Source organism: Halichoerus grypus, chromosome 3, assembly GCF_964656455.1.
Source record: "Halichoerus grypus chromosome 3, mHalGry1.hap1.1, whole genome shotgun sequence".
NCBI lineage: Eukaryota > Metazoa > Chordata > Mammalia > Carnivora > Phocidae > Halichoerus > Halichoerus grypus.
In genome coordinates this window covers 205508192-205521931 of record NC_135714.1, presented here as the reverse complement: position 1 = coordinate 205521931, position 13740 = coordinate 205508192, and the positions used below count along the sequence as shown (strand labels likewise).

Here is a 13740-nt window from a genome sequence, read left to right as displayed (position 1 = left end):
TCCCGGGGTCTGGCATTGGCTGGAAGAGAACGGCAGCAGAGCCCTGAGGCTGGCATGAGCCCAGCACAGAGTGATGGGTAATGGCAGTCTACTACTGGGGAGGGAGAGAGTTTGCAGGGCGACCCCGTCTTCTGAAAACATGTTTAGAGATGACTGGAAACCAAGGTGGAGCACTAACCCTGAGAAAAATCTCTGGAATTCAGCACGTGGTGCTGGCAGCTCACAACTGGGGGAATCTGGAGGGCGCTGGAAGAAACCAGAACAATAGGACTCAAACCAGCTCACCCGGGGCCCGCAGGGACTCAGTAGCTTACCAACAGTGCTGTGCCCATCCCCAGGTGTACGTATTATGAAAAGCATTCTCCACCATTCTACTCAAGGTGTCCAGGTTTAGTAAAGCATTTTGAGACACACACAAAAAAGCAAGAAAAAGCAACCCTTTGTCCAGAGAAAGTGACAAAGCCAGATGCAGAACATACTCCAAGAATGGAGATATTAGATGGGAATATTAAAGTAACTATGAAAAATATGTTAAAGAATCTAGGGAGACAGGTCGCATGCATGAACAGATGGAGTAATGATTGTAGAGAGACGATAATTATAGAAAAAGTCAAAAGAAAATTCTAGTTGGGGGGACCCACAATATCAGAGATGAAGAATTCTTCTAATGGGCTCATTAGTTGATGTGACACCATTGGGGAAGGATTCAGTGAATCTGCAAAAGGGTTAATAGCAATCATACAAACCAGAACACAAGGAGAAAAGAGTGAATAAATCAGAAGTGAGCACCAAGAAGTATGAAATGATGTCACACAGTCTAACGTACATGTAATTGCAGTCCCAGAAGAAGCCGAAAGAGGTGGGGCAAAGCCAATATTTGGGATGGCAATGTGGCTGAGATTTGTTTGTAACTAACAGAAGATGTCAGAGCATACTGAGTACGCACATACAGTCAGCCCTAGACACACCGTAATTAACCTGATGAAATAAAACATAAAGATAAATTGTTGCAGCAAGCCAGAGAGAAGGGACACACACATGTCTACAGATACAGGAAACAGCAGGTTACTTCTCATCATCAACTAAGAAGTGAGATGACAAGGGACTGACATCTAACATACTGAAAATGAAGAAAATTTCAACCCAGACTTCTGTACCCAGCAAAACATCTTTCAAAAATGAAGGTGAAATAATGACTTTTTTAAAAAAAGTAAAAACTGGGAGAATTCATTGTCAGCAGACCTGCACTACAAGAAAGGCGAAAGAAACGTCCTCGGACAGAAACTTGGATTGACCCAGAGACATAAAGAGTTCCAAAGATGCTAAAAACAAAGGTAAATATAAGATATTTATTTTTATTTTCTATTCAGTCTAAAAGATCACTGTTGTAGTAAAGTAGTAGGAACGTAAAAACCAAAAGTAGTAAAAATGTTTTGTGGGCTTTATAGCTTATAAAAATAAAATGTAAGACAACGAATAACATAAGGGATGGAAAGCAGATATTAGAAATACACACTTGTAAGGCTCTTTTACATGAAAGGCCATAGTATCATTTGAAGGTGCTAAAATACTAAAGATGTATCTTTTAAACTCTTGGCAGAGCATTGTATTTTTTAAGTTTTATCTAATCAGCCCACAGTGGAGATAAATTGAAGCAATAAAAATATTCAATTAAACCAAAAGCTGGCAGGGAAAGGGGAGAATCAACAAAATACAAATCAGACAAAAAGAAAGGTTCCGATAGGGCATATGGCTTCAATCTTATTACCTCTTCTTCCACCAAATCCCACTGAAATCAATAAACCCTGGTTAACTGATATATTGACATACATGACTTATATATATCAATCAACAATAGATATTCCAATATATAAAACATTCTCTGCTCTGTTCGTGTTGAGTTCAAGGATAGCTGCCACCATATTGTTCCCTAGGAGCAAGTTCATACGCTACATACCCTTAGTGCAGATTTTCTAATTTCCAGGGTCAACCAGTATATTATTGTCTACGTACATCTGTAAGGTTTCATGATATCTGTTTATTTTTTTGTTCTATTTTGGTATTCTCTCTGAAGAAAAGAGCCCAGAGCAAGGTGACACCCGTGTAACTATCCAGCTTCCCATCCAGATTAGAAGGACTGCTGGCTTCGAGAACACACAAAGCATTCAGTGATCTGGTCTTTTGAGTTTTTACCCAGATCACGCAAGAGAAGCTAGATCATACATATTGGATCAGGCCTTCTTGGAATTGCTTTTGCGATCATTAAAGTTTTATAATTCAGGGGCGCCTGGGTGGCTCAGTCGTTAAGCGTCTGCCTTCGGCTCAGCTCATGATCCCAGGGTCCTGGGATCGAGCCCCGCATCGGGCTCCCTGCTCAGCGGGAAGCCTGCTTCTCCCTCCCCCACTCTCCCTGCTTGTGTTCCCTCTCTCACTGTGTATCTCTCTGTCAAATAAATAAATAAAATCTTTAAAAATAAATAAATAAATTTTATAAAAAATAAAATAAAATTTGATAATTCATCCCAAACGTAAAAATGTTTGTTTTCTGTTTGGGAAATTCCTATCAGTGCTCACCTGGAACGACGGACCGGGATATTTACCAGAGCCTAGTGTTTACTTCCCAATGAGAAAACTGAAAGTCCTCAGACAGAAGCAGGTGTGGATCAGCCATAGCAGTTCTGGTTTTAGGGACAAACGGATTCACAAGCTCCTCTATCTTCCATGGATTATCCACCTGCTCATGAACCTCGGGGTCATCATTTGTAAAACACTTTCGGACAGGACAGTTGGGATCCTAGCATGGGGTTCAGTCAAGGGCCTCCGTGATGAAGTGTCTCACATTCTGTGGGTCACTAGCAGTGTGACTACGGGCTCTGTTCTTCCTCCTTTAAGCACTGGCCATACCTCCAAACTAGGGTTTTTTGAGGACAACTGAGTAAGGAGCTGTAACATGTTTAAAGCAGGACCTGCCACAGAGTGTGTGTTTTGGTCCTTTTTCTTATTATTTCATGGATATCAATTTTAGTGACAAATCTGAATTTAGAGGCTTACAGATCGACAGTACATATTTTAAGGTAGATGGAAAAATATGTCAACAGATTAAAAATATGAGACAATCTTTTGGCAGCCTAATTCAACAGTCCTTCTTCTGTTTGATGTTGGCCTTAATGAGATTAATTCTACAAACCCTTTATATGACCAGTGTTTTGAACTCTGGCCCAAGGAATTAGAACTGAGAAATGAGTGCTTTTAAATACACCGGAGATTGGGAGAACATGAACGACACGGGAGGGATCAGAATGGTGTTAGCATCAGAAAACAACCACTCAGAACAAATGTGAGCAAATGAAAACATAGCATTATGTTTGGGCAACTAAAAAATAAATACATTAAGTAATGAAACAAGGCGTTGGATTTTTAAACAAGATTCATTTCGGTGAGAAATATCTTAGTCTTTCTCTTTTAATGAAGTATATTGGTTGGGAATAAAGTAGAAAGTAGATAATTACATTGTTGCAGCTGTAATTTTATGTAATAGTAACTGAGGACTAATTATTTCACTAACACCTCTTCTTATAAGAAGTGAGTGAAAAGCCCGAATCTGCAAGATAAGTTTGAGGGAAAGATAGAAGAGCATTCATGAGTTCTAACATTGCTAAAAATATTAGTGAGTTTATTAACACTATCATAAATAAGGTTGATAGTTTCCTATCTACAGATGTTCACAAAATGTATCAAAGTAGCAGATTTTTTTCCAGAGATTTCGTACATAAATAACATCTACAGCATCATTTTATACTGTCACCAAAGTAGTCCTATTCAAATAAATTGGAATAAACTTGCATACAAATGCCTGTAATAAGTAGGGGAATTTAACTGAAATGGGAAACAGCCCTGTGGTTTCTGTCTGGTTCAGAATATTTATCATCAGCTGGAAACCTGGCCTATCAAAAACATGCATGCATTTACATCTCAGCAAACTGTTTATCTCAATTCAAAAGATCACTTATTAAAGCTTATCCATGTATTTTCTTATTTGCAACTGCTTATTAAAGAAGATGAATATCAACATTAAGCATTTTTAGTGCTTGAAAACATGTCCTAAAATAAACCTGACTCTCATTGGAAATTCTTATTTCGTTTTTACAAGGTTTACCTGCATAATCAAACGCCAAAGAAGATTTGTGAATTTGACCTTTGTCAACCCATTTATCAGACTATTAACTCACTTGCACATTCATTTTTAAAAGGTTAGTGTCTCCTTCACGATACCTTCTTCCAATTAGAATGAATAATACACAAAGCTGTGAGCTCAGTGGTACTCTGTGCTGACAGCCTTGGAGTCTAGAAGTGGAAAGGCCTATGACCATAATTTGTTTGGAAATTATGATTTTCTATGTTTCGGGACGTTAATATGAACATTTGCTATCACTCACAAAAAAAAAACAGGAATCGTACAAATGGTTAAGCTTTGTGCTTTTGAAACTAACATCTGCATCTATCCAATTATTCCAGATACTAACATCTGCATGTCCTCATTCGTTTGCTTTTTACAATAAATATTTCATAGAGATTTTATATGACCCACTTTCATGCAACTTTTAAAGTAGTTTTAGAACAATACTATTTTCCTACGTAATAAGGGTGTGGACTTTGTTTCCATTCAGAAAGGTACGCAGTATAACAGTGGAAGCTGGATGCAGAAAGAGTTGACCTTACTTTTGTATTCCAGGTGAAAGCCAGCAGCTGCCACACTAATATCAGACTGGAAATGCAGATAGAGCTGGTTGGAGGTGCTGTTCAGAAGGGCTGGGACTGTGGTTCCTGCAGGAGACATGGAGTAGAGCAATAACATGACAAATGCATTCACTTATCTGTCTATAAAATAGATGCAGGTATCTGTTTTGGTCTCCAAATCCCTATGGTCTGATAGCCACCTATGTAATCTGAGTATTGGCTTTAATCCTTTTGTACTTCGAGCCTTTTTCTTGTTCTCACACTGTAAAGTTACACATTTTCTCTGCTCTCCTCAAGCTGATGTGACATCTTTCTATTGTATCAGTACATGGACACACAAATTCTTATATTTTACCATGCATTGGCTTTTCACATTGCATTCCTTTTTTTTAAGATTTTATTTATTTATTATTCGGGGCCACAAGCATGGGGGAGCAGCAGAGGGAGAGGGAGAAGCAGACTCCCCACTGAGCGGGGATCCTGACATGGGGCTCGATCCCAGAGCCCTGGGATCATGACCTGAACCTAAGGCAGATGCTTAACCAACTGAGCCACCCAGGTGCCCCTCACACTGCATTCTTTTAACAACACATTTTGTTTGTTTTGTTTTGACTTGAACAAAGAAGGGATAAAACTTAAATGAGCAAGTCTTATGGAGGTCCTGGGGAGGGGGCAGCAGTTAGTCTGGGTGGATTGACCAATATATTATTGATAAAATGCTGCTTTTGACTACGTATCCTCTCTTCTATCCTTGTGTGATCCGTGCTGAACAATGTTCCCACTGAGATCTGCAAATGATTCCAACTAAGCACGTGTGAAAAGGAAAATGCAGGTTTATGATAAATAATGCTTCCTTTACTTAAAATGTTCTGCCTTGTGTCGTGACAACCCACAAGTCAGCAGGAGATGTACAGACGTCGAGGACAAGAGTGACAAAGACACTGTGATATTGGAGGGGGCTGAGGAAAAGAAAAATGTCCATCAATCAGAAGTTTTAAGTATTCTGGTAAGAGGTATTACATATGGGAAATGATAAGAACTTTAAATCCCGTTTTCTACAAGCGCACATGCTCGCTGCTCCCTGCATGGACTTGCTCTCTCAAGGGCGTACTTAGCACTTAGGAGAGTCAAGGGAAAACCTGTTGTGTCAAACTCACTGTGGTGTGAGCAAATTACTAGGCCAAGCTGCACTGAAAATAACCCTATTGTGTAACGGAATAAGGAGGTAAGTTCATAATTATCCAAGGCAGATGAACATTGTCAGAAAGGTAAGGTCTTCCATCATCCTTCCCTCTCCACTTTAGGGATCCTGGTGACCTCCAGCTCCAGGTACAGATTCCAGCTGGCCTCACGTCACTGGGTGTCCGAAGGACCTTGGACGATGGCGTGTGCAATGCCTAACTCATAATCCAAGCCTGTAAACCCTGGCCAGCCTCCTGCGTTCCCCGAGTTAGTCAACAACACTGCTAGCATTTCCTCCTTCCCCCATTAGAGGCTTCCTTCTCTCTGTGACCCCACACTGCCCTGCAACCTGCTAACGGGCCCCACCTAGCCAGCCTCCCCCCGCCCCTTCACCACCATCACCCCAGTGCAACCCACCAGCACCCCTGAGCTCGATGAGTGCAACCCTCTCTCAACCTGTTTTCTGAATCTACTATTGTCCTCAAACAGTTCATTCTCTATTCAGGAGTTGGAGGAAAGGATTTTTTTAAAAAATGAACTTATGATTATTTCATACTATAATTCTCATGGATTCTTGATGATCTTAGGATGGGATTTCAGCCTCCTTGATTTGGCCTAAAGACCTTGCATGATCTAACCACTGCCTGTATTTCTGGCTTCTCTTTTTCACAACTGATGTTTTCTGTTTGAGGTGTCCCCATAATTGTAGCCTGGGATGCTCTTTCCCTTCTCTTCTGATCCATTTTACCTTCTTTTTTTTATATTCAATTATAATTAACATACAACGTTATATTAGTTTCAGGTGTACAATATAATGATTCAGTATTTCTATGCATTACTCAGTGCTTGTCCCGACAAGTGTGCTCTTAATCCCCATCACCTATTTCCCCATCCCCCCACCCAACTTCCCTCTGATGACCACCAGTGTGTTCTCTACATTTAAGAGTCTGTCTTTTGTTTGTCTCTTATTTTATTTGTTCATGTGTTTTGTTTCTTAAAATCCACATATGAGTGAAATCATACGGTATTTGACTTTCTCTGACTGACTTATTTCACTTAGCATAATACTCTCTAGCAACATCCACGTTGTTGCAAATGGCGAGATGTCATTCTTTCTCCTGGCTCAATAATATTCCATTGTATATATACCACATCTTCATCCATTCATCAGTCAGTGGACACTTAGGCTGCTTCCATATTTTGGCTGTTGTAAATAATGCTGCTATAAACATAGGTTGGTGAGGATGCAGAGAAAGGGGAACCCTCTTACACTGTTGGTGGGAAATGCAAACTGGTGCAACCACTCTGGAAAACAGTATGGAGGTTCCACAAAAATTAAAACTAGAACTACCATGATCCAGTAATTATTCCTACCCATTCCTACTCCTTCAACAATCTCCCCTCCCTTCTCACACTAAGTCACTTACTCATGCAGTAAACACGTCTTCACCAGCTTGACAAACCTATCAACCGCCTCACCAGACACACCAGTTATTTCCTGGCTACATACCAAGCAGAGCTTCCCCTGATCAGCACAGAGCCTCAAAGCCTGGCACTTTATTCAGTACCTGAGGACAAGAAGCAGAGCGACCCATCACATGAACCAGGGAGCCGTGGAAGCTTCCATCAGGCGTCTACTCTGTAGCCCACAGCTGTCATCACTCTCAGCTCTTGCCTGGGCTGTCATCACTCTCAGCTCTTGCCTGAGCATCAGTTGACCTCCCAAGCCCTTGTCTGCCTTCTCCCCACACAGTCCACATTCTGCACACAAACGATCTTTTCACAAATGAATAATGCTTGTAAATTTCATTTTTAGACATGGCTGAAACACACATCTTTCACTGACATTTTGAAACTACTTCAACGTGCTCTGAGGGATCATCCTGTAGAGCTGGGGAAATTCAATCCCCATCCTGACTGGGGGTCTGTTCCCTGCTCAAAGAGAGCAAACAGCCCCAAACATGCAGGTCTTCTGCTCTTCACGTCACATCTGCTCATTCCCCAAGCTCACGTGGTCCCTTGATTCCAGCAGCTCCAAGGTCCTGTGCTGGCCTTCGGCAGACTGCTCTCTGCCTTGCTCAGCGCATCAGACACTGATGCCCTCAGGTCCTGCCACCTCCCTGCAGCACCGTGAGCGATTCCACCATAACTTGATTCCCCGGAGGATCTCCAGGCCTGGAGAGCTTCTCACCTTCCTTCTGGTCATGTCAGCTGTTTGAACCTTGAGACTTGCCATCCTCTCTGCTTTCAGGAGCTGTGGTTTTTGGAAGCCCAGAGCCAGGAGAGGCCTGAACCTGGCTATGGACAAACTGCTGCCTTTAGCCAAGCCAAGGGCAAAACCAGGCTGTCTCCTGGCACGAGGACGGGAAGAATACCAGTGGACAGAGACAGAAATAACATCCCAATAAAATATCCTATCATAAGTGCAAATGAGTGTGTTGACTCCATCCTGCAAATACATTAAGGACTTTTCGTTGACCTTTCATTAGCATAGACAGTCTTTCACTGGATTTACCAAGGTTCACCCACAGATTGAGCATGTGTCTTGGCATCTTTGACCAATCAGAATCCAAACCATTCCTGGTCTGTGCTGGAAGGAGGACAGTGAAAAATGGAAAGAAAATAAAACACTGCACACACTACTCATTGACTGTGTGTGGACATACATGCATGCACGTGGGTGGGTAAATTCTTCCAGAAGTTGGAATCCCTGATAGATGTGGGGTCTGTGCCTCAAACCATCTTCCTGGCTGTCAAGAGGGCCTGGCTCTGAGAGGTGGGGTCTTATCAGGCCTGAAGAATGAGTGCACGATTCACTCTAAGAACACTGCAGTTGTGTGTTGAATAATAAACACTTAGAAGATGTTTGAAGATTTAACCCAGGTATTTGACCTTGGTTTGAGACACACACACTGTTTTTAAACCATAAGCCTATCCCTGCTGCTTAGCACAACTATATAAAGAGAGACTATTGTTGAAACTACCTGGTAACTAATAAAGTACAGATAGGGGAGTGTTGCAAAGAGGGGTACCCTATCATATGGTCTCCCTCATATGTGGGACATAAGGAATAGCACGGAGGACCATAGGGGAAGGGAGGGAAATCTGAAAGGGGAGAAATCAGAGAGGGAGATGAACCATGAGAGACTATGGACTCCGGGAAACAAACTGAGGGTTACAGAAGGGAGGGGGGGGGATGGAGTCACCAGGTGATGGGTAGTAAGGAGGGCACGTGTTGTGATGAGCACTGCGTGTTATGCTAAACTGATGAATCACTGAACACTACATCAAAAACTAATGATGTATTGTATGGTGGCTAACTGAACATAATTTAAAAAAGAGTGGTACACTAGCCTGTTTACAAAACGAGAAGCAATTTTTCTGAGGAACACTGTCTCTCCTTCCCCCAGAGAGGGCACGCCCAGTGCGTCCGTGAGGAACTTAGGAGGAGGAGGGAGGAAGGCCAGGAGGTGCAGGGATGTCCACTGCACCCACTAGTTGGCCCAATTCAAGAGACATCCACCAAAAACACCAATTTTTACCCACTTTTGTTGGCTGTGTATGACTGCTGTCTTCTCACTCTGGTATTATTTTTGTAATTAAAAAATTTTTTTTTCAGTGGTTTTCTAACTTTTTAAAAACCTTAATGCCAGTATCGTCAACAGCGTGACACTAGTTTCGGGGCACAAGAGAGTGACTCAGCAATCCCGTACCTTACTCAGCGCTCCTCACAACAGGGGTTCTAGTACACGTGCTACTCACACAAGCACTATTTTTGTAGATTTAGGTAATGTTTGCAGAAAGAATAATGTCACCATAGATCTAACTCGTCTAACCAAACCTGCTCCCACGATAGCATCTGCATTACTTGTTGCCTGGAATTTGGGATAATCGATGACTGCTTCCACTACATTACTGTTTCATTAACTAAAACTCTTTCGAAGCAGGGCTGCCCTTCCTCACTTCCCACCCCTGGGTCTTCTACCCAAGCCTAGAAAACGACCAAGCTGCCATGTCCTCCATAAACACCATCCCGGCCACCAGGTCTGTAGAGACACAGCTTTTCTCTGAGGGCACATGTAGGACAACACCTCTCTACAGCGCTTCCTGCTCAGTTTCATGGCTTTCTTTGGGAGATGAGACCCTAACTTATACTTTTGAAAATCTATTTCACAGCCTCCGGTCCCCATATCTACACGTACAGGGACCCACTGTACATTGTTTGACGTTTTTATCTGTTGGTCTTCAGTTGACCAGGTTACAGTGGGGTCAGAAAACCCACGTCCACCCCTGACTCTGACCCAGATCAGTTCTGTCACTGAAACATGTCATTTTAACATGATCCAATTCTAGAAAGTGAAGACGATATTAAGTCCTGTACCTGAGAGTAACACATGATTGTGTATGGGACAACGCTTTGTGACTCATGTTCTTTCTAAACGTTACTGCTAATTGCAGCAATTCATGAACGATGTCCTGTTTGTACCTGTAACATGAGAGATGGTCACTTGCTCTTCTGCAAAAGCTGCTGTATCTTGATGTCTCCCGTGACAAAACACACAGGTGCCAAGTAGCCAGAGAGGCCTGGGAGGATGCTGTGCAGGGAGCCCCTGGCCCCAGCTGGAGGGAGGGCGTGTAGCGCCGGCCCCGCGGGCGCTGCCCCTGGGGCTCCTCTGGGAGTGGGCCGGCAGAAGGTCTTCCCACCACACACAATGCAGCTGGGAGGTTTTTTAAAAGTGTTGCCACAGGCAGTGTATTTTTTATCACATTGTTTTACTGTGACCTAGATAGAGCAATACCCAACAAAGAAAACTGACAAAGGTATTATTGCCCCTACTGATTCTCCCCTCAGCACAGATACTTACTTCCCCTTAATACTGACTGTCAGCTACAAATGGGTATGAATTTTGATCTATTCCATTCATTTATAATTTATAACCTGCCTACTTCCAAAAATAATTTTAGATGGCTTACAACATAATGCCTACATATTCAGGGCTGTTCAAACAGAAATAAAAAATCTAAAAAACTTGAATTTGTTCAAGAAGTCAGTCGATTGTTTTTCCTGAAATATGTACCTCTAACAACTTCTCATGCTTGTTTGTTTGTACTCAACCACTAACTTTTAAAATGGGTTCAATATTCTTTTATAGATATTTTTAAAAGTACCATAGAAACACAAAAAGTTTAAATACTGATTACGTTTTTACAAATATTCAAATTTTATGGCCAACTTGTCATTTTTTTTTCCATATAACGTTTCTTTTTAAATCTCCTGTTAAAACATTTCAAATCATTTCTACCTTAAAAAAAGTACAAATATAGTACCAAAGCTCCCACATACCCACTATCTCTCTACATATTATATAATAATTGTGTCTATCTCTCCCAATTCTTATGTGTGTATATGTAAAATTATTTTATCCTAAACCATTTATGAGCAATTTGCAAATATGACAGCCCATTTCTTGTAAAAATTCAGTGTGCGTTCCTTACAACACATCACAAATTCCAAAGGAACTAACATAGACGCCACAGTCTATGATGCATAGATTCAACACATAGATCTCATTCGATTTCCGAGAATCTTCACTCATGGCTCCCATAGCCCAAGGATTCTGTCCGTGATCACTCAGTGCGTTCAACCTCCGGTTCCCTTCATTTCCTTCCATCAGGAAGGGTTTCTTAGTCTTTCCCACGCCTTCTTCAACTTGATGCTTTTGAAAAACACATGCACATTTTTTGTGTGGAACATTTTTCAATTTGAGTTTGCCTGACAGTCTTCGCAATTATATTCAGCTCATGCATTTTTGGCAAGCATGACAAGAGATGATGCTATATTCTTGCTGGGTTGTCTCATCTGCTCCATGCTTGCCTCGGGGGTGTGAGGGAGTTGCTTGTTCAGGCTGCAAAGGCTGCACATCTCCTCAACCCTGAGCACAGTGGCATCGTGGCTGTTAAATCAGCCAAGGTGGGAGTGTTTACACCACTGAGTTTGCAACCCCACAACAAATTGAGCTTTTGGTTTGTCTGTTGGTTTGCACAGCAGGTTTATCAGTACACCGGTGCATACCTTGTTGCATTATTGGCGACCGTCACATTAACGCTTGGCGAAGGTGGCGTCTGCCAGGCTCCCCCCCCCTGAAGTTACTACTTTCCGCTTTTGATGAGTACAGATCAGGTGGGGACATGCACAGAGACTGAGAACATGCTGTTTCTCATTAGAATTTCACCCGTCAGTTTTAGCATCCATTGATGTTCCAGCCTGAATTGCTTATTACTGTAACAGTTGCCAAATGATGATTCTCTAATTCCGCCTTCCTTCTAGATTTATTAGTTTGCATTCTGTAAGGGAAATCTCTTTTTCATTCATTTATGCACGTATCCTCTTATAGCTGGATGGATTCATAGAATTCTATTTTATACAGAGTGGTTCATCGTTTTTTTTCTTTTTTCTTCCTACCAGAGCCTTGAGAAATGAGTCTTCATTTCTCTAAGAACGTTGGTTCCTCTAGGGAAAAATTGTATTACATTGATATTTAGGAGCCCAGATTGGGTATGAGAGGGCTTCATTGCTGCTGGGGTGTTGTTTTATATCTGTCAAAAGACAGAGGTAGGAAATATGCTCATGCACACACACACACATTTTAATTTTTATCTATACATATTAAAACCACAGGTTCACACTGATACCTCTAATTCAAATTCAATTTCCTCATTTCCATCTTTCTAACTCCTTTCTCAAACCCTGAGATACTGGTTCGCATTACTCTCCATACGACTTACGTCCTCAGCTCCCATCTAGGTCCCCAGCCTTCCAATGTTAACAGTTATCAGCTTGTTCAGCCACTCTTTGCAAGGTCCCTGACTATACCAAACACATCCACCAAGTATATGGACAAAGAAAGCCAAAATGAAATCTTAAAATTCATGCCATCCCTCACAAAATTAACTTCAACTATGAAGACACCGTGCTGTGTCTACTGGGTATGAAACCATTCATTCTTTATAGCCTCAGGAGTCTGCCCAGTAGGGAATAAAGAGAAGATCCATGGAGAGAAGTAAAATGAAGCTCTGTTTTTTAAATTTGGACAAATGCCACATAACACTCCAAAGAAAAGGGAGCAGGGCTTCTGAGAACTTGCATGGGTTAAGTATGAGGGGCAAGGCCAAGGTTTGCCTCGGGACTCACACAGTGCAGTACGCATGTAGAAAGAGAGAGATGTTGAGACACAGAGGGCTAGAAACAAGAACTCAAGATAATTTACCCCAAAGCTTGCAGGGGCGAAGATGGAAGACCCCTCAGATACTTGGCCTCAGCCAAAACATAGAGAAGGAAAGAGACAGACAGGCCCCAATAATCCAAGAGTAGGGGGATGAGTTAAGAGACTAGTGCTCATGATTGTAATGACATTCCTTTCCGCACCGGGGGGCTCATTAGGTTCCCAACCCCAAGAGCGAGAGGCTCTCGCCATCAGAAAAGCCATTGCTCTTCCCAAGTAAAATAACAGAGAAACCAGAAGTTTCCATGTAAAACTATGTGAGAGGTACAGGAATTAAAGCATTCTTTTCTCTGTTGTCACTGTATTACATAAAATATCATACAGTAGTCCCCCTTGATCCACAGGGGATATATACTAAGATCCCCAGTGAATGCCTGAAACCACAGATACACCAAACCCTATATATGCTATATGTATTTTCCTACACACGCACACCCGTGATAAAGTGTAATTTATAAATTAGGCACAGTAAGAGATGAACAACTAAATACAATAGAATAATTGCAACCTGAGCCATAATAAAAGTTATGTGAACGTG

The 13740-nt window shown here is 41.8% G+C and overlaps 1 protein-coding gene across 2 annotated transcripts in view; it reads right to left on the bottom strand.

The window, feature by feature from the left end:
- The window catches only part of CSMD1 (CUB and Sushi multiple domains 1), a 2059737-nt gene that overhangs the window by 230420 nt on the left and 1815577 nt on the right, over positions 1 to 13740 (bottom strand). For both annotated transcript variants that reach the window (XM_078069893.1, XM_078069894.1), the window contains exon 37: positions 4720 to 4824. In XM_078069893.1, the coding sequence (XP_077926019.1) occupies positions 4720 to 4824 (105 nt within the window). The remainder of the gene's footprint in view (positions 1 to 4719; positions 4825 to 13740) is intronic.